Raw genomic sequence first — 27,929 nt, 5'->3', positions numbered from 1 at the left:
AGGGAAACCATAAATGAACACGAGGTAAATGAGCAGTACAAAACCCGCATGGACCCAGTAGCCGCCGCTTCCAATCAGCGCTTCCCAACGCACCATCAGCGGTTTGTGGTCAGAACTTTCACTTTCTAGGGTCATGTTTCGGCCTGGGCTCTAAGCGGAGAGGCGAGTTTCCGGCGGTTTTACTCGAGCGCTCACTTATCTGAGCTGCTTCCCTAAGTATTGGGAGCCATGCGAAGCCCCTGTTCCCCATTGACTGCAGAAGCATTGACCTTGGGCCGCAGCACTAACTATCCCGCACTCCTCTGCTCCAGGTTTACTTCCAATGCAGAGCTGATGTTTGCTTTCTTTCCGCCCGAGAAAACTGCGCGGCTCCCTGCAGCACCAGTAAGTATTCGCCTTCAAACACGGCGAGAGTGGCCGCTGACCAGGTTGCGTTCACGGCCAGCCCATATTCGTCCATGAAGGTGGTAAACAGCCGTGGTTCGTCCGCTGGCAGTACGTGTTAGGATGGACATGCAAGGTTTAATCTCGGCCATGGGGTACAGCGATCTTAGTGTAGATGGAGCGCGACCGGAGCTGGAACCGGCTCCTTGACTTTTATTCGCGTGCCCGGTGTCAGTAACTGCGTCGTAGCCGATCCACAATGTGACCAGTGTGCGCATTGGTTGGGGGAGTGTCTGAGGTCCACGGTCAGTTGTCGGAGATGTTGCCAATTACTAATTACCCCGAGTAATTATCTCGTAAAGTACCATTAGCAAATTTGCAGATGATACAAAGCTGGGTGGTAATGTGAACTATGAGGAAGATGCTATGAGGTTGCAGGGTGACTTGGACAGGTTGTGTGAGTGGGCGGATGCATGGCAGATGCAGTTTAATGTGAATAAATGTGAGGTTATCCACTTTGGTAGTAAGAACAGGAAGGCAGAGTATTATCTGAATGGTGTCAAGTTAGGAAAAGGGGACGTACAACGAGATCTGGGTGTCCTAGTGCATCAGTCACTGAAAGGAAGCATGCTGGTACAGCAGGCAGTGAAGAAAGCCAATGGAATGTTGGCCTTCATAACAAGGGGAGTTGAGTATAGGAGCAAAGAGGTCCTTCTGTAGTTGTACAGGGCCCTAGTGAGACCGCACCTGGAGTACTGTGTGCAGTTTTAGTCTCCAAATTGGAGGAAGGATATTCTTGCTATTGAGGGCGTGCAGCGTAGCTTTACTAGGTTAATTCCCGGAATGGCGGGACTGTCATATGTTGAAAGACTGGAGCGAATAGGCTTGTATACGCAGAAATTTAGAAGGATGAGAGGGGATCTTATCGAAACATATAAGATTATTAAGGGGTTGGACACGTTAGAGGCAGGAAACATGTTCCCAATGTTGGGGGAGTCCAAAACTCTCATTCTTTCTCTGCCCTGGAGGTGAAGGCTTTCTGCACATTTGCCTTTTACATTCTGACATTGAGTTTAGAAATCGGGACGTTATGTTGGCTCTGTGCGTTGTTGATACCGCACTTAGAACATTGTGTTCACGTTAGCTAATCCTGCTCTACAAAATAAAACGGCATGTTTGAAAGAGTGCAAAAAAGATTTGCCAGGGCTCGAGGGCCTGAGCCATTGGGAGAGGATAGATTGACTAATACTCTCACTGGAGCACAGGAAGCTGATCTTTAGAGTCGAATTACATCACGAAGCGAACAGTTGGTTAGTGCCGTCTTTATTTGCCGTTACATGCATGTGATCACACGCAAGAACGTCTTGGTTCTCCAACACGATGGGTTGTTTCATTGAACTTGATGAATTGGGGCTGCACCGTGCCTGAATGAAGGGGAGGGTGATGTTCCGTGAGCTTCCCCCCTTGCACAGTGGTCTAGCCCATGCGCTTCTGAGATGAGAATGGTCAGCAGAGGTGTAGGTGCTACCAGCAAACCTTCGTCCGTAGTCCACAGGCCCTCTACATTCTGTTTGGCTCCCCTCTGTCTCCACATTGTTTGTTCAGCTAAAGTAGCCCTACCTTGCATCGCAACTATATCCTCCTGCGTGGGTTGCGGGTCCAAATTTACCTGCGGGGCAATAATGGCTGATTGGCATCCAGACGCTTTTCTGGCTGCTTCGTCTGCGGCATGATTGCCCTTTGTGATCATGTCGTTTCCCTTTTTATGTGCCTGGCATTTAACGATAGCTAGTGCCTTAGGTTTAGTCAGTGCCTTTATTAGGTCTGAAATTTGCTGAAAATGCTGTATGGGGTCCCCATTGCTTTTCTTGAAGCCACGCTGCTTCCATACTGCCCCAAACAGGTGACAGACCCCATGTGCATATGCTGAATCTGTGTAAATGTCAGCTTTCTCACCCTCCATCATTTCACACGCTGTTGTTAAAGCCTTAATCTCTGCTAACTGGGCTGAACAAGGTTGTGGGCAAGCTTCTAATCTGATTGTTTGAAAACCTGATTGGTCCTGCTGCACTACTGCACATCCTGCATGATTGCCATCATAATCCCTATAGCATGAACCATCCACAAACAAAACTTTCTTGTCCTCATCATTCAATGGTTCTGATTGTAAGTCTGTCCTTAACTTAGAAAAGACCATCGTTTCCCCAACGCAATCATGGGGTTCCCCCTCATAGTCAAGCGGAACATAATCGGCTATGTTACTTGTGGTGCATTTTTGTATTGTAATGTCTGGGAATGTCAACAGCATTTGAAATGCTATTATTCTGGCTGGTGTTAATATAAACTTCCCCTTCTCCAACAGCTCTACTACTTTATGGTGTGTATATATAGTTACAGGATAGCCCATGGTTATAGATGAGGCTTTGTTGTACGCATAGTGCAACGCAGCCAGTCCCTGATAGCAGGGTGGGTAACCCTGCGCCACCTCATCCAATTTTGTACTGTAGTATGCCACAGGCTGCTTAGCTTTACCTGTGCCTGTTTCCTGCGTCAGTACTGCTGCAGCGTAGCCCTCCTGCCTGTTGGAAACGTACAAGTGAAAGATTCTCTCATAATTTGGCAGGGCTGGGGCTGACTGTAACTCTCGCTTAATGGTGTTAAAAGCTGTCTCAGCCTCCTCATTCCATTGTAAAACATTCCTCAAATTTGTGTGTCCCGCTTCCTTCAGTATTTTTCTCAATGGCATCACAATTTCAGCATATTCTCCAATCCAGTCTGAGCTATATCCAGACATTCCCAAAAATGTCATCATTTGCTTTACTGTCCGAGGCTTGGGAGCTTTAATTATTGCCTCAATTTGATCTGGTGCTATAGCCTTTACTCCTTTGGAGATCAACCGTCCTAAATATTCCACCTGTTGCTTACAAAACTGCAACTTCTTCCTGGACACTTTATGGCCACCGTACGCCAGCCTTTCTAAAAGAGTCAGGGTGTCTTGCTCACATTGCTCCTCACTTTCAGAGCAGACCAACAAATCATCCACATATTGTATTAATGTACTACGTAGGGATATACCTTCCAAATCTGCCTTCAGTACCTGATTGAAAACATGAGGCAAGTGTTTAAATCCTTGCGGCATCCTAGTATAAGTATATTGAATGCCCCTGTAAGTAAACGCAAACAAAAACTGGCATCTTTCCGCTAAAGGCACACTAAAGAATGCTGAACAGAGATCAATCACTGAAAAGTACGTTGCCTCCGGTGCCTCCGGTGCATCCCCAACATATTCTATCAACTACCTGTCTGCCTACTGGCCTTCCTCTTCCCCTTCCTTGTGCTCCCCCTTGAGGGCCCCAATCCTGTCGGGGCTGATTCCCTGATCTGATTTGCCCCTGATAGGACATTTGAGGAGAAGCTCCCCCAAAGACATTTATTATTGGCATGGGATTATCCAGCCCCCGTCTGGCTCTGTCATAGGACTCACTCTGCATCGGCGTATCGTTTACTTCTGCTGTTTCAGCCTGGTCTGCTGTTACTGCCAGCATTTTCTTTCCTTTTTTACGCTTTTTCTTTTTTAGTTCTTCTTGTTGCATTTGCATCAACTTTCTCTGCACCTCTTCTTGTTGGTTCACCATTTTTTGTCTCTCCTTATGATATTTGTCGACTGTATGAACCAGGTGGTCCCTGAACTGGGAGTGGGATGTGGTTGACAATTCCACCACCTCCTCTAGTCTGGACTTAACTCGAGGGGACATGGCGTCCACTATAGCGGTCCGAAACAAAGCGGTCATCAACTCGTTACCGTCTATTTTTTGTTCGGTTTCGAGTCTCCACTTTTTCAGTTGATCCTCCAGATAAGCCGCTGGGTTCTCCGTGTCCCCCAGCGGGTCTCCTTTCAATGTCTTTAGGTCCACCTTGAGTGGGTAACAGTCTCTGAGGGCCTGCCATACCCTCTGCCCGACTCGATCAAATGGCGTGCCATCAATCATCGGGTTATTTGCCACGTTTTTTATCCCAGCCATTTCAAATAGTTCTGCTAATTTCGTGGTTCCTATTACTTTCACCAGTAGTGCCTTCAAATCTCCCATAGCCAATAATCGTCCTGTAGTTTCCTCCTCAAAGGCCCTAATCCATTTTCCTGCCCCGTTATATATGTTGGGCAAGGCGTTTTTCAGCCCTTCTAGGTCTCGGGTTGCCCAAGGAATATACTGGGTTTGTCCTGCCTTTTTCAAAAGTAACGGCATCATTCCATCCCTCAGCTCCTGTCTCTCGTTCACCATCTCTTGTTGTGGCTCTACCTGTATTCTTTCCCACCTCATTCCTTCCTGGGCGTACCCCTTGCTTTCCTTTCTTTCTCTTTCTATAGTTTTTTCCAACTCCCTCATCTCCCTCTCTAAGTGCTTCATGGATGCCTCTATTTCCCTTCTACACCCCCTTGTTGTTTCCCCATCACTTTCTAATTCTGCTTCATTCTCACAGTTTTGCCCTCTCTGATGCCTGTTGATTACTCGCCTGTGTTTCTGCATTGCAGTCTCCCTCATACTCCTCATTTGCTGCCTGACGGATCTCACAAATCTTTCTGTCCCTGAGGACCTGCAACCTTTTAATGTCTCCTTCTAGTTCCTGTTCTTCTTGCCTTATCCTTTCCTTTTCTCGCTGCCCCCTTCTTTGTCTATATTCCTTTATGTCTTGCCCATTCCTCCAAACTTCGACTTCTCCCTCTATCTCCACTATCCCTTTCACCAAAGGGCACTGCTTTATTCCATCCTGGCCGGAATAGGGAGGGGGATACCCAAGGTCCTTTAGGCTGGGATACAGAGTTGATTTTTTCTCCTGAAGCTCCTGACTTTCATGCTGTTTTTCAGGTTTTTCCCCTGTGTTTGGGGTGATATTCTTTTCCTGGTATGCTTTCCTCAGCCTTTCTCCTTCTATTCTAAACAATTTAAGCACGTCTAGTTCTTTTTCCTTTTTCGTTAATCGGGTTTCTGATTTATCCTTAGGCTTATAGTTCTTAATCAGCACTTCCATTTCGTCACACATATTTATATCAAATGTGCCTTCCCTGGGCCATTTTGTGACTAATTTCCCCGTCCTTTTTCCCCATTTTTCCGAGTGTTTTTTAATATCCTCTTTGGATACGGGGAATTTCTTACTTAGTAGTTCAACTGCAGTTATTTTATTCATTGTACTTGTCTTATTTTAGTGCACTTGGTCAGTCAGTTTAAATGCAGTCCTTGTTCTTACTTCGTTCCGTCGCTATAGTCACTATGCTACCTACTACGCTATTTCTATCTTCTACAGTTCTATATTCCTTTAATATTTTGCAATTTTATTTTTTATGTTATCCAATTATTCAAATTCTTGTTCTGCCCGTACGGACCCCTACTTACTTAGGGCGGTATCCACAGATCATCTGATCCTGCCCTTACAGACCCCTAGCTAACCAGAGTGATCCCTAGTTAACTAGAGCGGTATCCACAGGACGTTTTATCCTGCCCGTACAGACCCCTAGCTAACCAGAGTGATCCCTAGTTAACTAGAGCGGTATCCACATGATGTTTTATCCTGCCCGTACAGACCCCTAGCTAACCAGAGTGATCCCTAGTTAACTAGAGCGGTATCCACAGGACGCCTCGTCTATTCAGTCCCCTATCCCCTTAGGGCGGTATCCACGAGGTCTTAGTGACGTCACAAAATCTTACTCAACTATTATCTACTTTCTTAACTTATCTATTTTCTACTTACCCCACTGCGCAGCCTTCTTGAGCAATCCTCCGGGTCTCTTTTTAGAATAGTTTAGACAGATTCTTTGGATCGGAGAGGCCCTTGGACTGCCTGGGCGCTCCTGTGCCACGAGTGGTCCCCCGTTTTCAACAGGCTATTAGTCCAAATAAAGCGGAAAACCGCGTACTTTTTTGCGGGTGGCCACCCTTTAGCTGTTGAACCGGGGAGCCCCTGATGGGCTTGGAAGCGCCTTTAGTTTGTCGTCCGTTATCGAACTGGCCTCTTTCCGATCCTGCCGACTACGCCAATTTTGTCGTGGTTACCTGTGTTCAAAATGAAGCAGATGACACGGAGAATTCTTCAAGAAGTTAAAAGCCTTTATTTGCAAACAACGGCTGGAACAGTCAGGATGTCAACCATCTGACTGCCCACTTAGTACATCGGGCAGCCTCTTTTTATAAGATCCTTCCAGCCTTATCTTCGTTACCTTATCTCATACTCCTTTTTTACAGTCATTCATCTTTTTGCAGTCACCCTGTCTACCTGGCCACCATTAAACTCCCAAGTACCACCCCGTACCACCCCACTCATTGATGAATGTCTGTATCCCTTCACATTTCACCTTTTACCCCGCCACCATTAAACTCCCAAGTACCACCCCGTACCACCCCACTCATTCCAACTCGTATGTTTCTTCTCCGCGCTCCACCATTATCTTTTGACAGGGGCAGGGGTAAGTAAAGGCTAAGGGGTAGGTAAAGGCTAAAAGCAAAGGAATCTTGTCGAGTGCCGCTCTCCTCGCTCCACCATTACTTATCTTTTAACAGGGGGCAGGGGTAAGTAAAGGCTAAGGGGTAGGTAAAGGATTAAAGCAAAGGAATCTCGCCGCCTGAGCAGTTACAGACACGTGTCAAGGGTAAGGAATGTCTAGAGCGCCTTAATTAGTTACAGAGAGGCGCCTAATGCCCAAGTAGTAACAATGTATAAAATAATACCGTAACAAAGTCTAATGTATAAAATAATATCGTATTATCTCCCATAATAGGTGCTATCGTAGACAGTGAATATTTTTTATCAATAGTTAGAGCACGATTTGAGGGTAGAGTGTTTACATGGATAGAGAATTGGTTGGCAGACAGGAAGCAAAGAGTAGGAGTAAATGGGTCCTTTTCAGAATGGCAGGCAGTGGCGAGAGGAGTGCCGCAAGGCTAGGTGTTGGGGCCGCAACTATTTACCATATATATTAATGATTTGGATGAGGGAATTAGAAGTTGTTGTTCGTCCTTCAGGTTCAAAGATGACCATGACTTCACTTTCAGTTGGAGGATTGGTGACTGTGGGTGCGGAAGTGACTGGTGAGGCCAATCCGGGCCCGGAAGGCACTCCCACACGTAGGACACAAGTGGATGGGTGCTGCAGTGGAAATGGAGGTTGCCCGGGCCTTGCACGCGGTGCGTTTCCTCTGGGCCTCTGCAGTGCATCTGTTCTCTGCTGCACGGGCTCCTGTGGTGAGCTTGCTACGCTAAGTTGGACGGTTCAGAACAAGAGACTCCCAAGTGCTGAGGTTGATGTCCAAGTCTTTGAGGGACACTTTGAGGCAGTCCTTAAACCGTTTCTTCTGTCCCCCTACTGAGCGTTGCCCTAAAACAGTTCTCCATACAGAAGCTGTTTTGGCAGTCGACTCTCAGGCATTCTGACGACATGGGCTGCCCATCTGGATTGGGCATTCCGTAGGAGGGTGTGGACGCTGGGTATTCCGGCCCGTTCCAAGACCTCTGTGTCGGGAATTTTGTCCTGCCACCTGATGTGAAGGAGTCTGCGTAGGCAGCTCAAGTGAAAGTGGTTGAGCTGATTGGCATGTCTGCTATAGTTAGTCCAGGTCTCACTGGCATAGAGAAGAGTGGTGAGTACCACTGCATGGTAGACCTTCAGCTTGGTGGTAAGGCCGAGTCCTCTCCGCTCCCAAACATTATCACTGAGTCGCCCAAAGGCAACGCTGGCCTTGGCAATCCTGTTGTTGACCTCAGAGTCAATGTTCACCACTCGCGAGAGTGTACATAGAAACATAGAAAATAGGTGCAGGAGTAGGCCATTCGGCCCTTGGAGCCTGCACCGCCATTCAATATGATCATGGCTGATCATTCAGCTCAGTAGCCTGTACCTGCCTTCTCTCCATACCCCCTGATCCCTTTAGCAAAAAGGGCCCCATCTAACTCCCTCTTAAATATAGCCAATGAACTGGCCTCAACTACCTTCTGTGGCAGAGAATTCCACAGACTCACCACTCTCTGTGAAGAAATGTTTTCTCATCTCGGTCCTAAAAGACTTCCCCCTTATCCTTAAGCTGTGACCCCTGGTTCTGGACTCCCCCAACATCGGGAACAATCTTCCCGCATCTAGCCTCTCCAACCCCTTAAGAATTTTATATGTTTCTATAAGATCCCCCCTCAGTCTTCTAAATTCCAGCGAGTACAAGCCCAGTCTATCTAGTCTTTCCTCATTTGTAAGTCCCGCCATCCCAGGGATCAATCTGGTGAACCTTCTCTGTACTCCCTCTAAGGCAAGAACGTCTTTCCTCAGGTTAGGAGACCAAAACTGCACACAATACTCCAGGTGCGGTCTCACCAAGGCCCTGTACAACTGCAGCAGAACCTCCCAGCTCCTAAACTCAAATCCTCTTGCTATGAATGCCAACATACCATTCGCTTTCTTCACTGCCTGCTTCACCTGCATGCTTGCTTTCAATGACTGGTGCACCATGACACCCAGGTCACGTTGCATCTCCCCTTCTCCCAATCGGTCACCATTCAGGTAATACTCTGCTTTCCTGTTCTTGCCGCCAAAGTGGATAACCTCACATTTATCCACATTATATTGCATCTGCCATGCATTTGCCCACTCGCCTAATCTATCCAAGTCACTCTGCAGCCTCCTAGCATCCTCCTCGCAGCTAACACTGCCACCCAGCTTCGTGTCATCCGCAAACTTAGAGATGTTGCATTCAATTCCCTCGTCCAAATCATTAATATACACTGTAAATAACTGGGGTCCCAGCACTGAGCCTTGCAGTACCCCACTAGTCACTGCCTGCCATTCTGAAAAGGACCCGTTTATTCCTACTCTTTGCTTCCTGTCAGTCAACCAATTTTCTATCCACCTCAACACTGAACCCTCAATACCGTGTGCTTTAAGTTTGTACACCAATCTCCTATGTGGGACCTTGTCGAAGGCCTTCTGAAAGTCCAGATATAACACATCGACTGGTTCTCCCTTATCCACTCTTCTAGTTACATCCTCGAAAAATTCTATAAGATTCGTCAGACATGATTTGCCTTTGGTAAATCCATGCTGACTTTGTCCGATGATTTCACCACTTTCCAAATGTAATGCTATCACATCTTTAATAACTGACTCTAGCATTTTCCCCACTACCAATGTTAGGCTAACTGGTCTATAATTCCCCGTTTTCTCTCTCCCTCCCTTTTTAAAAAGTGGGATTACATTAGCTACCCTCCAGTCCTCAGGAACTACTCCAGAATCTAAAGAGTGTTGAAAAATTATCACTAATGCATCCACTATTTCTGAGGCTACTTCCTTAAGCACTCTGGGATGCAGCCTATCTGGCCCTGGGGATTTATCTGCCTTTAATCCATTTAATTTACCTAACACCACTTCCCGACTAACCTGGATTTCCCTCAGTTCCTCCATCTCTTTAGACCCCCGGTCCCCCGCTATTTCCGGCAGACGGTTTATGTCTTCCTTAGTGAAGACAGAACCAAAGTATTTGTTCAATTGGTCTGCCATCTCCTTGTTCCCTATGATCAATTCACCTGTTTCCGACTGCAAGGGACCTACATTTGCCTTAACTAATATTTTTCTCTTGACATATCTATAAAAGCTTTTGCAGTCTGTTTTTATGTTCCTTGCCAGTTTTCCCTCTTAATCTATTTTCCCTTTCCTAATTAAGCCCTTTGTCCTCCTCTGCTGGACTCTGAATTTCTCCCAGTCCTCTGGTATGCTACTTTTTCTGGCTAATCTGTATGCTTCATCTTTTGTTTTAATACTATCCTTGATTTCCCTTGTTAGCCACGGATGCACTACCTTTCCTGGTTTGTTCTTTTGCCAAACTGGGATGAACACTTGTTGTAGTTCATCCATGCGACCTTTAAATGCCTTCCATTGCATGTCCACCGTCAACCCTTTCAGCATCAATCGCCAGTCTATCTTGGACAATTCACGCCTCATACCCTCAAAGTTACCTTTCTTTAAGTTCAGAACACTTGTTTCTGTATCGACTTTGTCACTCTCCATCCTAATAAAGAACTCTACCATATTATGATCACTCTTGCCCAAGGGGCCTCGCACAACAAGACTGCTAACTAACCCTTCCTCATTACTCAATACCCAGTCTAGAATGGCCTGTTCTCTCGTTGGTTCCTCGACATGTTGGTTTAGAAAACCATCTCTCAAACATTCCAAGAAATCCTCTTCCTCAGCACCCCTGCCAGTTTGGTTCACCCAATCTATATGTAGATTGAAGTCACCCATTATAACTGCTGCATCTTTAGTGCATGCATTTCTAATTTCCTGCTTGATGCCATCCCCAACCTCCCTACTGCTGTTAGGTGGCCTGTACACAACTCCCACTAGCGTTTTCTTCCCCTTAGTGTTTCGTAGCTCTACCCATATCGATTCCACTTCCTCCAAGCTAATGTCCTTCCTTTCCACTGCTTTAATCTCCTCTCTAACCAGTAACACTACCCCACCTCCTTTTCCTTTCTGTCTATCCCGCCTGAATATAGAATATCCCTGGATGTTGAGCTCCCAGCCTTGGTCACCCTGGAGCCATGTCTCCGTAATCCCAACTATATCATAATCATTAATAACTATCTCCACATTTAATTCATCCACCTTATTACGTATACTCCTTGCATTGAGACACAAAGCCTTCAGGCTTGTTTTTACAACTCTCTTACCCCTTGTACGATTATGTTGAAAAGTGGCCCTTTTTGATTTTTGCCCTGGATTTGTCTGCCTGCCACTTTTACTTTTCACCTTGCTACCTGTTGCTTCTACCCTCATTTTACACCCCTCTGTCTCTCTGCTCCAGCTGCCATCCCCCTGCCACATTAGTTTAAATCCTCCCCGACAGCACTAGCAAACACTCCCCCAGATAGGTAAAGCTGTCGATTGCCTGTAGATTCTGCCTCTTCACTGTGATGTGTGGTTCCTGGTAGGACTTTCCAGGCTGGTACATAACATCAGACTTTTTGGTGCTAATGGAGAGACCAAAGTTGTCACAGGCCTGTGAGAAGCAGTCCATTTCATGCTGCATCTTCTGCTCTGTGCTGGCGTTGAGGGCGCAGCCATCAGCAACTATTTACCATATATATTAATGATTTGGATGAGGGAATTAGAAGTAACACTAGCAAGTTTGCAGATGACACAAAGCTGGGTGGTAGTGTGAACAGCGAAGAGGATGTTAGGAGGTTGCAGAGTGACCTAGACAGGTTGAGTATGTGGGCAGATGCATGACAGATGCAGTATAATGTAGATAAATGTGAGGTTATCCACTTTGGTGTCAAAAACAAGGAGGCAGATTATTATCTCAATGGTGTCAGGTTAGGTAAGGGGGAAATGCAGCGAGATCTAGGTGTCCTTGTACACCAGTCACTGAAAATTGGCGTGCAGGTGCAGCACACTGTGAAGAAAGCTAATGGCATGTTGGCCTTCATAACGAGAGGATTTCAGTATAGGAATAAAGAGGTTCTTCTGCAGTTGTATCAGCCCCTGGTGAGATTGCATCTGGAGTATTGTGTACAGTTTTGGTCTCCTAATTTGAGGAAGGACATCCTTCTAATTGAGGCAGTGCAGCGTAGGTTCACAAGACTGATCCCTGGGATGGCCGGACTGTCATATGAGGAAAGATTGAAAAGACTAGGCTTGTATTCACTGGAGTTTAGAAGGATGAGAAGGGATCTTATAGAGACATATAAAATTATAAAAGGGCTGGACAAGCTAGATGCAGGAAAACGCTTTGCAATGTTGGGGGAGTCCAGAACCAGGGGCCACAGACTTAGAATAAAGGGGAGACCATTTAAAACTGAGGTGAGAAGGAACTTTTTCACCCAGAGAGTTGTTGTGAATTTATGGAATTCTCTGCCACAGAGTGCAGTGGAGGCCAAATCACTGGATGAATTTAGGAGAGAGTTGGATAGCGCTCTAGGGGCTAGTGGAATCATGGGATATGGGGAGAAGGCAGGCATGGGTTACTGAGTGTGGATGATCAGCCATGATCTCAATGAATGGCGGTGCTGGCTCAAGTCAAGTTTATTTGTCACATACACATACAAGATGTGCAGTGAAATGAAAGATCACCCACAGGCTCAAAGGGCTGAATGGCTTCCTCCTGCACCTATTTTCTATGTAACTGTTTAACCTGGGATGAGAATAGTAAATGTAATTTAATTGAGAGAAATGCAAGTTTGCCCATTTTGGGAAGTAAAACTAGGTCAGGACCGTCACAGTAAATGATGGAGTCCAGAGTAGAACAGAAGGATCCAGGAGAACAAGTGCATAGTTCATACAAAGTGGCATCACATGTAGATAGAGTGATGAAGAAGTCTTTTGGCATGGTGGCATTTATCCATGTGTGTGATGTTGCTGAGGTATTAATTGGAGTATTGTGTTCAGTTTTGTTCATCCTGCTAAAGAAATGGTGCAATTAAGCTGGAATAGTGCAAAACAAAAGGTTTACAAAGACGTTGCCAGTACTTGAGGGTCTGAGTCACAAGGAGAGCATTTTCAAGTTAGGGCTTTATTCCTTGGAACATGGAAAATTGAGGAGTGATCATATTGTGGTGTATAAAATCATGCGGAGGCACAGATGGTGTGATTGCACATAGTAGTTTTCCAAGGGTCGGAGAATCAAGAACTAGAGGAATAGGTGTAAGCTGAGAGGTGGAAAAAAAGAAGAAGCCGATGGACAACATTTACACAGAGGTGGTGGATGTACAGAATGAGCTGTCATAGGAAGTGCTTTAGGCAGAACGGAGAAATTGTCGCAGTTGCACAAGCCATTGTTAAGGCTAACGTGTGACTATTGTGTTCAGCTTTCATCACCCTGTTATTAGAAAGATGATGTTCAGCTGGAAGGGGAGCACTGAAGATTTATGAGGATGTTGCCAGGACTCAAGGGCCTGAGCTGTAGGCAGAGGTTGAGCAGGCTAGGACTTTATCCTTGGAGCACGGGAGGATGAGGGGTGATCTTATGGAGTTGTATAAGATCATTAAGAGGAGTGGATTGGGTAAATGCACAGAGTCTTTTACCAAGAGTAGGTAAATCAGGAACTAGGGGACGCAGGTTTAAGGTGAGCGGGGGAATGATTTAATAGGAGCGGCTGCTCGACTGGAAATCATGATCTAATGTGTGGGAAGTCTGTCAGGGTGGATAGTACCCAGGCCTAATGGAACGTCCCAGGGTGATGAGGAGAAATGGAGGATATTGATGGGGCTTCGGTGGAGATGTTTGCATCTTTCTGAGCCACAGTTGAGGCATCTGAAGAGTGGAGGAGAGCTAATGTTTGCCACTTGTTCAAGGGGGAATGTAGGTAGAAGCCTGGAAAGTACGACCTCAATGCATCAGTCGTAGGAAAGTTGTTGCAGAAGCATCTGAGGGACAGGATTTGTGTTCTCTTCGACAGACCAGGATGGATGAGAATGAGACGGTGCGGTTTGTGCTGGGGAGATCATGTCTCACAAAATTGAACTTTTGTGAGCTTGTAACTGAGAAGACTAACGAAGGCAGAATGGTGGACATGGTTTACAGGGACTTTAACTAAGCATTTGATGAGAACCTGCACAGTAAGCTGGGGCGTAGGGTACAAGAGATCAAAGAGGTGTTGAGAATTGGATGCAAACTGGACATGGTGGCAGGAGGCAACGGGTCGCGATGAATTTTTCTAACTGGAAGTCTGTAACCAGAGGAATACAATAGGAATCCATGCTGAGACCTTGGTCTGGTTCTATGTGAGTAATAGTACATATGTAAATGTTGGATTAGAATGTAGTTGGTCTTATTAGCCAGCTTGTTTGTGGCAAGAATGTTGTTGGAGTTGCAGATATGCAGTTGCAGATGAGTATGTTTTCTGTGGATTCAGTGGGGCCTGTCAGCTAGAAAGTCATGTGAAATGGTGGCAGATGGAATTTAATACAGCCATGTGTCTGGTAACACACTTTAGGAAATGAAATTCTAATCAAATATGTAGAGGAATTGGCAGGGATCTGAAGCACATTGATGGACAGAGGAACATATGATGCAAATACATAGCTCAAGAGTGGATGGGCAATGTAGAAAGTATTTGGTGTGCTTGCTTTTATCGGCACAACCATTGAGTTTTAGAGTTAAAAAGGGATATTGTAGTTGTACAAAACATTGGTTGGACTGCACTTGGGAGTATTATGTACATTTGGTCAGCAGACTACAGCGAGGAATAAGGTTGCAGTGGGGAGAATGGAGAAGAGTTTTTTTTTTGGTGGGCTTATTTTGCAGTTTTGGTGTTTTAAAATGAGTATCTTAAATCTTCTCTCCTCTTGCCTTAAAGCCAAGGTCTCTAGTTTTGGAAACCTCCACCATTGGATAAAGACGGCATTCACTTTATTTATGGCCTTATGGTTATGTACACTTCAGTAAGCCTCCTAAAGTTTAAAAATTCCATCCTCTCCTTATAACTTAAGCCTACAGGTCCTGAAAACATCCTGACGAATTTATTCTGCTCACTTTCTAGTTTAATGATATGCTTCTTACAGCTGATTGACCAGAACTGCACATGGTTCTCCATCAACGACTTGTACCGCTGAATCTTGATGTCTCAATATTCTTCCCAATGCCAAAGTCTTCTTGCCCACACTGTCCACCTAACTTGGCACTTTCTGGGAACCATGAGCCAGTATTCCTGAAACTCTCTGTTCTGCAACATACTCCAGCGATCTCCCATTTAATGTACAAGTCCTGCCCTGGTTTGACACACCGAGGTACAATACCTTACACTTGTCAGAATTAAATTGCATTTTGAATTCCTTTGCTCACCTTTTAACAGCACCATCTGATCTAAATCTTATTTTAAACTTGGATATTCTTACTCACAGCCTACTATATCATCAATTCTGTTCTCATCTGGAAATTCATTAACAATATTAACTACAATGTCATCCAAATCATTAATGTAGATAACAAACAAAAGGGAACACTGCATGATCCCTGCAGCCACCACTGCCCACCGTTTACACTTTCAATAAGCCAATGTGATGAGGGTCCCAATGTGAGGAGGATTGTTTTTAAAAATTTCTGTACTGGACTTTTGACTCCACATTGGTAACTGCCCGCCTGTCATAAAATTATCTGAGATCTCTCTCACCGCGGTGAATCAATTCTGGATCTAATTTGCCGCTCTGCCTTGGATTGCTGTTATGGCATCTGGGACCTACTCAAAGATATTGCTGCAGTCCCTGCCACCATCTTTGTACCACCTCAATAAATCCAACATGACCCAAAATTATCTCAGTCTAAGGAAGGGTCCTGACCACAATGGTCATGTGATAATTTTCCTTCACAGATGCTGCCTGACTGCCGAGTTCTTCCAGCACTTTACATTTCACTCAAGAGTTCAGCACCTGCAGTTCCTTGTATCTCCAGATTAATCTCTGAATTTTTAAATGCAGGTTTGCAATATCCCTCATTTTCCCACTAACAGTTACAGTAACAGACCTGAAATTGTTTGGTGTTTTTTCTTCTAATTTTAACCCACGGTACGTGGTCTTTCCTGCACTCACTACCTGTAGTTGGGGAGGAGGACAAATGAGAGCCAGGACCTCACACCTTCAACAGTCTGGAGTATATTTCATCCAAAGCTGTGATTGATCCATTGTTGCAAAACTAAATGCACCAACATTCACTAACTTGCCATTTTTAAATTCGATCCAACAATTGGGGGGAGGGATTCAAACACAGATAGCTGATAGGCAGTGTGTGAGGCAGGAGGCAGAAAAGGGAAACACTCAGACCCAATATGTAGGAGAGAAAGAAGTGAAAAGAAATAAACTGAGAATAAGAAATGATGGGTCCCTTAAATGTATATATTTTAATGCTAGGAGCATTGTAAGAAAGGTGGATGAGCTTAGAGCCTGGATTGACATCTGGAAGTATGATGTTGTGGCGATCAGTGAAACATGGTTGCAGGAGGGTTGCCATTGGCAATTAAATATTCCAGGTGGGGGTGTTGCATTGCTTGTCAGGGAGGATATCACCAGCAGTGCTTTGGCAGGACAGACTAGAAGGCTCGATTAGGGAGGCTGTTTGGGTGGAACTCAGAAATGAGAAAGGTTTAGCAACACTTATAGGGGTGTATTATAGACCGCCAAATAGGGAACGAGAATTGGAAGAGCAAATATGTAAGGAGATAGCAGATATTAGTAGTAAGCACAGAGTAGTGATTGTGGGTGATTTCAATTTTCCGTACATAGACTGGGAATCACATTCTGTGAAAGGGCTGGATGGTTTGGAGTTTGTAAAATGTGTGCAGGATAGTTTTTTGCTGCAATACGTAGAGGTACCTACCAGAGAAGGGGCAGTGTTGGACCTCCTGTTAGGAAATGAGACGGGTCAGGTGACGGAGGTATGTGTTGAGGAGCACTTTGGGTCTAGTGATCACAATGCCATTAGTTTCAATATAATTATGGAGAAGGTTAAATCTGGACCAAGGGTTGAGATTTTGGATTGGAGAAAGGCTAATTTTGAGGAGATGAGAAAGGATTTAAAAGGAGTGAAATGGGACATTTTGTTTTATGAAAAGGATATAATAGAGAAATGGAGGATATTTAAAGGTGAAATTTTGAGAGTACAGAGTCTTTATGTCCCTGTTCGGTGGAAAGGAAAGAATAATAATTTGAAAGAGCCGTGGTTTTCCAGGGAAATTGGACACTTGGTTCGGAAAAAGAGGGAGATATACAATAAATATAAGCGGCAGGGAGTAAATGAGGTTCTTGAGGAATATAAAGAATGTAAAAGGAATCTTAAGAAGGAAATTAGAAAAGCGAAAAAAAGACATGAGGTTGCTTTGGCAAGTAATGTAAAAGTAAACCCCAAGGGGTTCTACAGATATGTCAATAGCAAAAGGATAGCGAGAGATAAAATTGGTCCATTAGAGAGTCAGAGTCAGAGTGTGCTGAGCCGGAAGAAATGGGGGAGATATTAAACAATTTCTTTTCTTCGGTATTCACCGAGGAGAAGGATATTGAATTATGTGAGGTAAGCGAAACAAGTAGAGTAGTAATGGAAATTATGAGGATCAAAGAAGAGGAGGTACGGACACTTTTGAAAAATATAAAAGTGGATAAGTCTCCAGGTCCTGATAGGATATTCCCTAGGACATTGAGGGAAGTTAGTGCAGAAATAGCAGGGGCTATGACGGAAATATTTCAAACGTCATTAGAAACAGGGATGGTGCCGGAAGATTGGCGCATTGCGCATTGCGCATGTTGTGCCTTTGTTTAAAAAAGGTTCTAAAAGTAAACCTAGCAATTATAGACCTGTTAGTTTGACGTCTGTGGTGGGAAAATTAATGGAAAAGATACTTGGGGACAATATATATAATCACATGGATAAACAAGGCCTGATTAGAAACAGTCAACATGGATTTGTGCCTGGAAGGTCATGTTTGACTAATCTTCTTTAATTTTTTGAAGAGGTTACCAGGGTAATTGATAAGGGCAAGGCTGTGAATGTTGTCTATATGGACTTCAGTAAGGCATTTGACAAGGTTCCAAATGGAAGGTTGATTAAGAAGGTTAAATCGTTGGGTATTAATAGTGAGGTTGCAAGATGGATTCAACAATGGCTGAATGGGAGATACCAGAGGGTAATGGTTGACAACTGTATGTCAGGTTGGAGGCCAGTGTCTAGTGGAGTACCCCAAGGATCTGTGTTGGGTCCACTGTTGTTTGTCATTTACATTAATGATCTGGATGATGGTGTGGCAAATTGGATTAGTAAGTATGCAGATGATACTAAGATAGGTGGTGTAGTTAATAATGAAGTAGATTTTCAAAGTCTACAGAGAGACTTGGGCCTTTTGGAAGGGTGGGCTGAAAGATGGCAGATGGAGTTTAATGCTGATAAGTGTGAGGTGCTGCATTTTGGTAGGACAAATCAAAGTAGGACGTACAGGGTAAATGGTAGGGAATTGAGGAATGCAGTGGAAAAGAGGGATCTGGGAATAACTGTGCATTGTTCCCTGAAGGTGGAATCTCATGTGGATAGGGTGGTGAAGAAGGTGTTTGGTATGCTTGCCTTTATAAATCAGAGAATCGAATATAGAAGTTGGGATGTAATGTTGAAATTGTACAGGGCATTGGGAGGCCGAATCTGGAGTATGGTGTGCAGTTCTGGTCGCCAAATTATAGGAAGGATGTCGACAAAAATGGAGAGGGTACAGAGGAGATTTACTAGAATGTTGCCTGGGTTTCAGCACTTAAGCTACAGAGAGAGGTTGAACAGGTTGGATCTTTATTCTTTGGAGCGTAGAAGGTTGAGGGGGGACTTGATAGAGGTTTTTAAAATTTTAAGAGGGACGGACAGAGTTGACATGGGTAGGCTTTTCCCTTTGAGAGTGGGGAAGATTCCAACAAGGGGACATAACTTCAGAATTAAGGGACAAAAGTTTAGGGGTAACATGAGGGGTAACTTCTTTACTCAGAGGATGGTGGCTGTGTGGAATGAAGTGGTGGAGGCAGGCTCGATTTTATTATTTAAGAGTAAATTGGATAGGTAGATGGATGGGAGGGGATTGGAGGGTTATGGTCTGAGAGCAGGTAGATGAGACTAGGTCAGAGAAAGTGGTCGGCGTGGACTGGTAGGGCCGAACGTGCCTGTTTCCGTGCTGTAATTGTTATATGGTTATATGGTTAATCCACACCTTAATTATGTTACCTGTCCGAGCCCCTCTTCTGTGAAAACAGCCAGTTTGTGGAGAGCAGGCTCATGCACACGATCTGTTTATGAACAGAAATTGACCTCACAGGACAGCTCTCTCTCTCTCTCTCTCTCTCTCTCTCTCTCTCTCTCAGTCTCCCATTGGCCTTGACAAGGCACTGGAGTAACTCAGCAGGTCAGGCAGCATCTCTGGAAGACATTGACGGGTAATGTTTTGGATCATGACATAATTCTGAAGAATGGTCTTGATGCGCAACATCACCCGTTCCTTCCAACCAGAGATGCTTCCCGTCCCGCTGCGTTACTCCAGCATTTTTTGCCTATCTTCGATTTAAACCAGCATCTGCAGTTCTTTTTTTTGACATAATTCAGACTGGAAACATCACTTATGCCTGACTTCCAGAACGCTGCCTAACAGGCTGTGCAACTACAGCACATCGTGTTTTTTTTTGTAAACCAACCTAGCAGTTTGTTTTATCTGTAGGGAGAAACTGCAGGTGATGTTTTAAACATAAGACAGCTATAGAAGTCTGCAGGGACTTAGCGGGCCTGGCAGCATCTCTGGGGAAAAGGAATAGATGATGTTTCAGTTTACAGTCCGAAGAAGGGTCTCGAATGTAAGCATGCAGGTACAGCAGGCAGTGAAGAAAGCTAATGGAATGTTGGCCTTCATAACAAAAATGGCGGCGCTGCCCTAGCAGCTGCGGCTACACCTGCGGTCCATTTGTCTTGTGTTTTTGTTGTTTTTTTGTCTTAATTGTAGTTGTGATGTGGTGTTTTTGTGTTTGTGTACTATGTGTGTATGTGGGGGGGAGGGGGGGAACTGTAACATTGTAAATATGTATCCCTTCCGAACGGAGACCCGACCTTTGTGTTCTGGGCCGTGTCTCCGTTCCTGCTGCGGCCTACCATCGGCCCAACTCCTGGAGCTGGCGGCCTCCAGGGCTCTGGTTCGCAGAGCCCGCGGATCGGACTTACCACCACCGGAGCCGGCCGTCTTCGGAGGCTGCGGGAGCGGCTGCGACTCGCCTTAGGCTCGGGCCGCGTGGATGCCGACATCGGGAGCTCCGGCAGCAGCAGTGTGTTCGCCCGCCCCGGATCACGGGGCTTGGGTCACGGACATTTCACCGTCCGGCGCGGCCTAAGATATGCCGTGGGATATTTCTCTGCTGGGCGGGGGCTTCAATGTCGGGAGCCACGACCGCCCCGACGTGCAGCGGAAGCGGCAGCAGCGTGTTCGCCCGCCCCGGATCGGACTTATCATCGGCGGAGCCGGCCGTTTTCGGAGGCTGCGGGAGCGGCTGCGGGCGAGGACAGCAGGAGAAGGGAAAGACATTGTGGCCTTCCATCAGTGAGGAGAGGACTGGAGGAGACTCACTGTGATGGATGTTTCTTTGATGGATGTTTCTTTTTTTGTGTGTTTTTGGGGTTGGGTAATTTTAATGCCTATTTAATGCTTTTATTGTTGGACTGTGTTTTGGGGGTTTTGGGGTTGTGTAATTTGAATGCCTATTTAATGCTTTTATTGTTGGACTGTGGGTGACCGAATTTCGTCCAATATTGGATGACAAAGAAAGCTATCTTGATCTATCTTGATCTTGATCTTGAGTTGAGTATAGGAGCAAAGAAGTCCTTCTGTAGTTGCACAGGACCCTAGTGAGACCGCACCTGGAGTATTGTGTGCAGTTTTGGTCTCCAAATTTGAGGAAGGACATTTTTAGTATTGAGGGGGTGCAGCGTAGGTTCACAAGGTTAATTCCCGGAATGGCGGGACTGTCGTATTTTGAAAAACTGGACCGACTGAGCTTGTATTCTCTGGAATTTAGAAGGATGAGAGGGGATCTTATTGAAACATATCAGATTATTGAGGGATTGGACACACTAGCGGCAGGGAACATGTTCCCAATGTTGGGAGAGTCCTGAACCAGAGGCCACAGTTTAAGAATAAGGGGTAGGCCATTTACAACGGAGATGAGGAAAAACTTTTTCACTCAGAGAGTTGTGAAGCTGTGGAACTCTCTGCCTCAGAAGGCAGTGGAGGCCAATTCTCTGGATGCTTTCAGGAGAGAGTTAGATAGAGCTCTTTAGTGATAGCAGAGTCAAGGGATATGGGGAGAAGGCAGGAACGGGGTACTGATTGTGGATGATCAGCCACGATCATGGTGAATGGGGGTGCTGGCTCGAAGGGCCGAATGGCCTGCTCCTGCTTCTCTTGTCTATTATCTATTGACTAGATGAATTTAAAAGAGCGTTAGATCGAACTCTTGGGGTAGCGGAATCAAGGGTTATGGGGTGAAGGCAGGCATGGTTTACTGATTGTGGATGATCGGCCATGATCACAATGAATGGTGGTCGCGCGTCCGGTCTGGGGATCTTGCTGCAGGGAGGGGGCTTCACCATCACTGAGGTAAGAGAGGTGGTGGGGGGGCGTCTCCTGGTGGTGGATGTAATGTACCGTGGTTCTCCGCTCTTGTAGTCTACATTGTTGAATGTAGACTACAAGATCCTGTCTAAGGCCATCGCCAACCGGGTCAAGTCTGCTCTGGGACAGGTGATCCAAACCTGTGCTGTACCTGGCAGGAAAATCTCAGACAGCCTGGTGCTGCTGAGAGATACCATTGCCTACATGCAGGACAGACGGGTGGATGCCTGCCTGGTCAGCTTGGACCAGGAGAAGGCCTTCGACAGGATATCGCACACGTACATGAGGGACGTGCTCTCCAAAATGGGCTTTGGGGAGGGAATCAGGAAGTGGATACACCTGCTCTCCACCGATATCTGTAGTGCAGTCCAAATTAATGGGTGGGAATCAGACAGCTTCCCCGTCAGGTCTGGTGTCAGGCAGGGTTGCCCTCTCTCCCCTGTCTTGTTCGTCTGTTGCATTGAGCCCTTTGCCGAATCCATCAGGAAGGATGCGAGCATAAGAGGAGTGACATTGCCAGGCAGTGGGGGCACTCAGGTCAAGGCCTCCCTGTACATGGACGATGTCGCCGTCTTCTGCTCGGATCCAGGGTCGGTCCACAGACTGATCAGCGTCTGCGACCAGTTTGAGTTGGCCACGGGGGCCAGGGTAAACCGCAGGAAGAGCGAGGCCATGCTCTTTGGCAACTGGCCCGACCGATCTTCCATCCCCTTCACCATCAAGCCTGACTTCCTGAAGGTGCTGGGGATCTGGTTCGGGAAGGTTGGAGTGGATAGCCAGGGTGGGGAAGAAGCTGGAGCTGTGGAAGCAGCGCTCCCTCTCCATCACGGGGACAAATCTGGTCATCAGGTGTGAGGTGCTCTCGGGGCTGCTGTACTTGGCGCAAGTGTGGCCCGTCCCTCCCTCCTACGCCAAGGGGATCACCCGGGCCGTCTTCCACTTCATCTGGGGGTCGGCGATGGACCGGGTGCGACGAGCCACAATGCACAAGTCGGCAGAAAACGGGGGTAAAAGCGTGCCGAACGTCGCCCTCATCCTGATGGCCACCTTCGTGTGTGGCTGCATCAGGCGGAGCGTAAAGCCAAGGCGCGTGGGCACCAAATGCCACTACCTGCTGAGGTTCTACCTGTCCCCGGTGTTGCGAAGGATGGGCCTGGCGCAGATGCCACGCAATGTGCCAGTCAGCTGGACATTGCCGAACCATCTGTCATTGGTGGAAAGGTTCTTCTGGACCAACACCTTTGACCACAAGTCCATCGGGCAGTGGTCAGCATGGAACGTCCTGCAGGCACTGCAGGGGAATGACTCCATGGATCCTGTGGCGTGGTTCCCAGAGCAGACAGCCCAGCTTGTCTGGCAGAATGCCTCATCGCCAGAACTCACCAACAAGCACCAATAGCTGACTTGGCTGGCGGTGAGGGGAGCCCACTCAGTCAGATCCTTCCTGCACCGCCGGAACCTCACTACCGGCGCACGCTGCCTTCGGGACGGCTGCTACGGAGAGGAGACGGTGGCCCACCTCTTCACAGAGTGTGGATTTGCAAAGAGAGTCTGGAGAAGTCTGCAGGGGTCCCTGTCACGATTCATTCCGAGCAGCTCCGTCACAGAGGACTCTGTGATCTACGGACTGTTCCCAGGGACGCATTCGGAGACTGACATCGAGTGCTGCTGGAAGGTCATCAACTCGGTGAAAGACGCTCTTTGGTCTGTCCGAGCTTTGTTGGCCTCCCAGCGGAGCGAGATGTCCGTCAAGGAATGTTGCCGACTGGCCCGCTGCAGACTGCAGGAGTACGTGCTGACGGACACACTGAAGCTTGGTGCAGCCAACGCCAAGGCCCTGTGGGGGAGGACCACAGTCTAGGGTCCTTCCGCTGCTGGACATGGGGGGCAGGGTGTGGTGGAGAGAGACATCCCTCCAAATAAGGGATACTGGGTTAATGTCTGTAAATGTAAGTAAATGTATGTAAATTTGGAAGTAAATGCCTGTATTGATTGTATAACCTCCGGAAATGTCGGATGGGCTTGTTAAAAAAGATGTTTTGTAAATGATATTTATTACTTGAATAAAATATTTTTTGATATTAAAAAAAAAAAAAAAAGGTAAAACCAGCGGCAAAGCCAAGGCCAAGGCCAAGTCTCGCTCCTCCCGGGCCGGATTGCAGTTCCCAGTTGACCGTGTACACAGGCTCCTGAGAAAGGGCAACTATGCTGAGCGTGTTGGTGCCGGAGCCCCGGTCTATCTGGATGCTGTGCTCGAGTATCTGGCGGCTGAAATCCTCGAGCTGGCCGGCAATGCGGCCCGGGACAACAAGAAGAGCCGCATCATCCCCAGACATCTGCAGCTGGCTGTCCGCAACGACGAGGAGCTCACCAAGTTGCTGGGAGGGGTGCTGCCTAATATCCAGGCCGTGCTGTTACCCAAGAAAACTGGCGGAGCGAGCAAGTAAGCGAGAGAAACTGAACATAGTAACCCAAAGGCTCTTTTCAGAGCCACTCACCATGTCTGTGGAAGGTCTAATCTTTCGCCACTATGCTTCGTGCGGGAAAAGTGTTCCTTGTCGTTGTCGAAAACCGACCCTGCACATTGAGTTGTCTAAGGTGACGCAGCTGTAGACCAACTGCCTTGCAGCGCCATAGACCCGGTTTCGATCCTGACTAGGTGTGCTTGCCTCTACGCAGTTTGTACGATCTCCCCATTTCCTCCCACACTCAAAAGACGTTAATTGGCATAATGTAAATGTACCAAAAAATCCCTTGTGTGTGTAGGATCGTGTTCATGTGTGGGGATTGCTGTTCGGTGCTGACTCGCTGGCCCGAAGGGCCTGTTTCCACGCTGTACCTCCAAACTAAACATGAAACAGCGGTTGACTGATGCGGAAAGGTAAGTTTTGGCAGATATTCTTACAACAATAATGTCCCCCAATTTATATAGTTCAAAAAATATTTGGAGGTTGTTGTGTACGGAAGGGTGCTGCGTATAAAAGGAAACAGCAACAGTGAGATTGTCACTGAGCAGCGACTATGTGCTTCGCGATAACATCCAGGGCATCCGCCGCCTGGCTCGGCGTGGCGGGGTCAAGCGAATCTCGGGTCTGAACTACGAGGAGACCCGCGGGGTGCTGAAGGTTTTCCTGGAGAATGTGATCAGGGACGCGGTCACCTGCACCGAGCACGCCAAGCGCAAGACAGTCAATGCCATGGATGTGGTGTATGCTCTGAAACGCCAGGGCCGCACTCTCTACGGGTTCGGCGGCTAAATAACTACCCCTTTATTCGAACACAAAACAAAGGCTCTTCTAAGAGCCGCCCACAGCCTCACAGAGAGCAGTGACCACCCGATTTGGTTAATTATAATTTGTGAAAGGTTAACTGGGGCCGATGTGATTTTCAACTAATTATATTGTATCCTGCAGCAGTCAACGTGTTCCCGTAATTGAACATTTTGTCACATTGGTTATCGGTTGTACTGTTGAAACAGTTTAAAAAGAAACAGGTCACACAATGGTTGCCTGCTTCATCTTGCACGTTGTAAATTGCTTAGCTGAGCAGAAAGAGGTAAGCTGTGTCTAACCTTGAGAAGTACATGTACTACAAAATAAACAACTGACCTTTAGTTTGCTTTGCTAAAAAAAAATAAGAATCAGCTGAGATTGCTTTATTTCGAAAAATGACCTACTGAGGACTTCTTAATACCTTATATGGACATGGTCTTATTCTTTCACTACCTTGTTTGGGCATGATGTGAGTGGTGCCACCTCATTCACTGATAAGAAAAAGATATAACTATATTGTGTTTCGGTGAGTGGGACACGAGGTGAGCTTGGTTATCTGAAGATACCCGGTGCTGATCTCCCCACTCCCGCCTGGCGTAATAAAGACTTTACTGTTTTACCCCTAACTTTGTTGCATTGTTGTCTGTCTAGAGAAAACGAACGTTAACACTGTTGCAGAGTAGTGTCCCCGCCTGTTTAAAACAAGTCCGGTGTCGGAAAGATCTGGGCGGCATTAGGTCATGAAGAGAGGCTTTGCTACATGGAAACACAAAGATTCGTGTCAATGTCACCCATTCTCTTTTTTTTATATCAAAAAATACTTTATTCAGGTAATAAATATCATTTACAAAACATCTTTTTAAAACAAACCCATCCGACATTTCCGGAGGTTACATATTCAATACAGGCATTTACTTAGACATTTACATACATATCCCTTATTTGGAGGGGCGTCTCTCTCCACCACACCCTGCCTCCCATGTCCAACAGCGGAAGGACCCTAGACTGTGGTCCTCCCCCACAGGGCCTTGGCGTTGGCTGCACCGAGCTTCAGAGCGTCCCTCAGCACGTACTCCTGCAGTCTGCAGTGGGCCAGTCGGCAACATTCCTTGACGGACAGCTCGCTCCGCTGGGAGGTCAACAAGGATCGGGCAGGATTCATTCCCTTCACAGATGCTGTGATCGGTTGTTATTCTAATTCTCCCGCACTCGCCCTTCTTGTAGCTTCTGGAGGAATGCGGTGGGACGCTTACCATTGGTGGCGCAGCGCTTCATCTCATTGGTGGTGAAATAGGCCAATCGTAGAGCTGCCTCTTCCTCCAATGACCAGGCGCCAACAGGAGAAGCGCGGAAAATAACCGCCAGTCCCCAAAAGAACTGAAATTTGAAAAGCCCGCCCAAAAAGAAAAAATATATCTTCAGCAATACCCTAGACTTAATTAATTACACATCTGTGATAATGGATCCTCGCATCCTAGGTTATTCTATGATGACCCATCTACAAGACACACCGAGTGTGAATTCGTTACATGGTGAGTGATTCCTGGGAATGCTCACTTACTATTTTAAACCGCAAACCTGTCGGAACAAACGCGGTTCACAGAACATGTTAGACATCGCTCTGTGCACAAAGGACATTAGACTATTGATGACCAATGGTCTAATGATTCACGGAGCCGTCGCAGCACTTAATATGTTTGCTTCTCGAATAGCAGACTGCAGTCACTAAAGGTCAGTCACTTCACAATTAAAACAGCAGCACCAACAAACACACCAACATCTTGTTCAAGTTAATGCAATCTGAATGGATAGATCATTGAGAGAAGTGTATGAAGATTAAGACAAACTAACGGGGAAGCAGAGGGTGACGTTTCCGTTTCATTGCAGTTGGCATGAATGCAGAGCGATACCTGGATTATACCGTGGTCTGGACGGCTAATTTGATCAAATTAAACAGAATGAGAATCATCGCCTGAAAATGAAATATCGAACCAGTTGGAGCAATGAGGTGTCGAAATATCGGCACAACACTTTCAGCGAGACCGTGCGTGGGTCTGAACAGAGCCTTTAGGATTTTCGTTAGCTGCGTGGGTCGTTACTTGGAGCTGGTGTATCTGGTCGCTGCCTTTGTCCCTCCAACCGGCCTCATCACTTTGTAGATGCAGTAACTCAGTGACTGTGGAAGGGCTGATCAGCGACTGAGGTCCGCGCGGGGAAAGTGCGTAATAAAGGTGTTTGTTGTCCTTGAACCCAGAGCGCGAGAAAATGGGGCGCGCGCGGCGTGTACATGAGCAGCTTTGACGTTTACATCGTAACCAGTTACACTTGAATCACTGGAGTAAAACTCCGCTCAGCAGCCGTCTATGGCATTAATTCAGATAAAAACCCCGCGGATAGAACAGAACATTAAGACAAAGGCGCAGCACTTTCTTCTGCCGGGTTAGTGGCTCTTAAAAGAGCCGTTTGTTGTCCTTGGTGGAGGTGGGGTTCAGGCGCGCTCCCCGCGAATGCGGCGGGCCAGCTGGATGTCTTTGGGCATGATGGTGACTCGCTTGGCGTGGATGGCGCACAGGTTGGTGTCCTCAAAGAGCCCCACCAGGTAAGCCTCGCTGGCCTCCTGCAGGGCCATGATGGCCGAGCTCTGGAAGCGCAGGTCTGTCTTGAAGTCCTGAGCGATCTCCCGCACCAGGCGCTGGAAGGGCAGTTTGCGTATGAGCAACTCGGTGGATTTCTGGTAGCGTCGGATCTCCCTCAGAGCCACGGTGCCGGGCCTGTAGCGATGAGGCTTCTTCACTCCGCCCGTGGCTGGAGCGCTCTTCCGCGCCGCTTTGGTCGCCAGCTGCTTGCGAGGAGCTTTCCCTCCGGTCGATTTGCGCGCTGTCTGCTTGGTCCGGGCCATTCTCCTTCAACAGTCAGAGCACAGCGTTAAACACAGGCACTGGAATGACGGAGCTGTCTCTGGGACCGGCTTTTAAAGCGTTGGTGAAGCGCCGGCCCACAGCCTCTGAATGGCTGGAGCAGAGATGTCACTCACGGTGTCCCATGCCTGCGAGTGGCTGCAGGTCTGTCAGCACCAGGCGGCGGTTTCAGAAGGTCTGAGGCCGGGAGGGGGGGGATACAGAGATTTGTGACCGGCGGG

General features: G+C 46.9%; 2 protein-coding genes across 2 annotated transcripts; one reads left to right on the top strand and one right to left on the bottom strand.

Moving 5' to 3' along the window:
- Window positions 1-48: 48 nt before the first annotated feature.
- LOC144609606 (histone H2A-like) lies at window positions 49-23,965 on the top strand. The gene is made up of 3 exons (XM_078428106.1): window positions 49-108; window positions 312-495; window positions 23,619-23,965. The coding sequence occupies exons 1-3, from the start codon at window positions 49-51 to the stop codon at window positions 23,963-23,965; spliced, it is 591 nt and encodes a 196-aa protein (XP_078284232.1).
- A 3,313-nt stretch (window positions 23,966-27,278) lies between these two features.
- On the bottom strand, window positions 27,279-27,689 carry LOC144609236 (histone H3-like). The gene has a single exon (XM_078427659.1). The coding sequence runs from the start codon at window positions 27,687-27,689 to the stop codon at window positions 27,279-27,281; it is 411 nt and encodes a 136-aa protein (XP_078283785.1).
- Between the last annotated feature and the right edge of the window lie 240 nt (window positions 27,690-27,929).

The sequence above is a fragment of the Rhinoraja longicauda genome, chromosome 34 (genome assembly GCF_053455715.1).
Source record: "Rhinoraja longicauda isolate Sanriku21f chromosome 34, sRhiLon1.1, whole genome shotgun sequence".
Classification (NCBI taxonomy): domain Eukaryota; kingdom Metazoa; phylum Chordata; class Chondrichthyes; order Rajiformes; family Arhynchobatidae; genus Rhinoraja; species Rhinoraja longicauda.
This window is presented reverse-complemented; position numbering and strand designations above follow the sequence as displayed.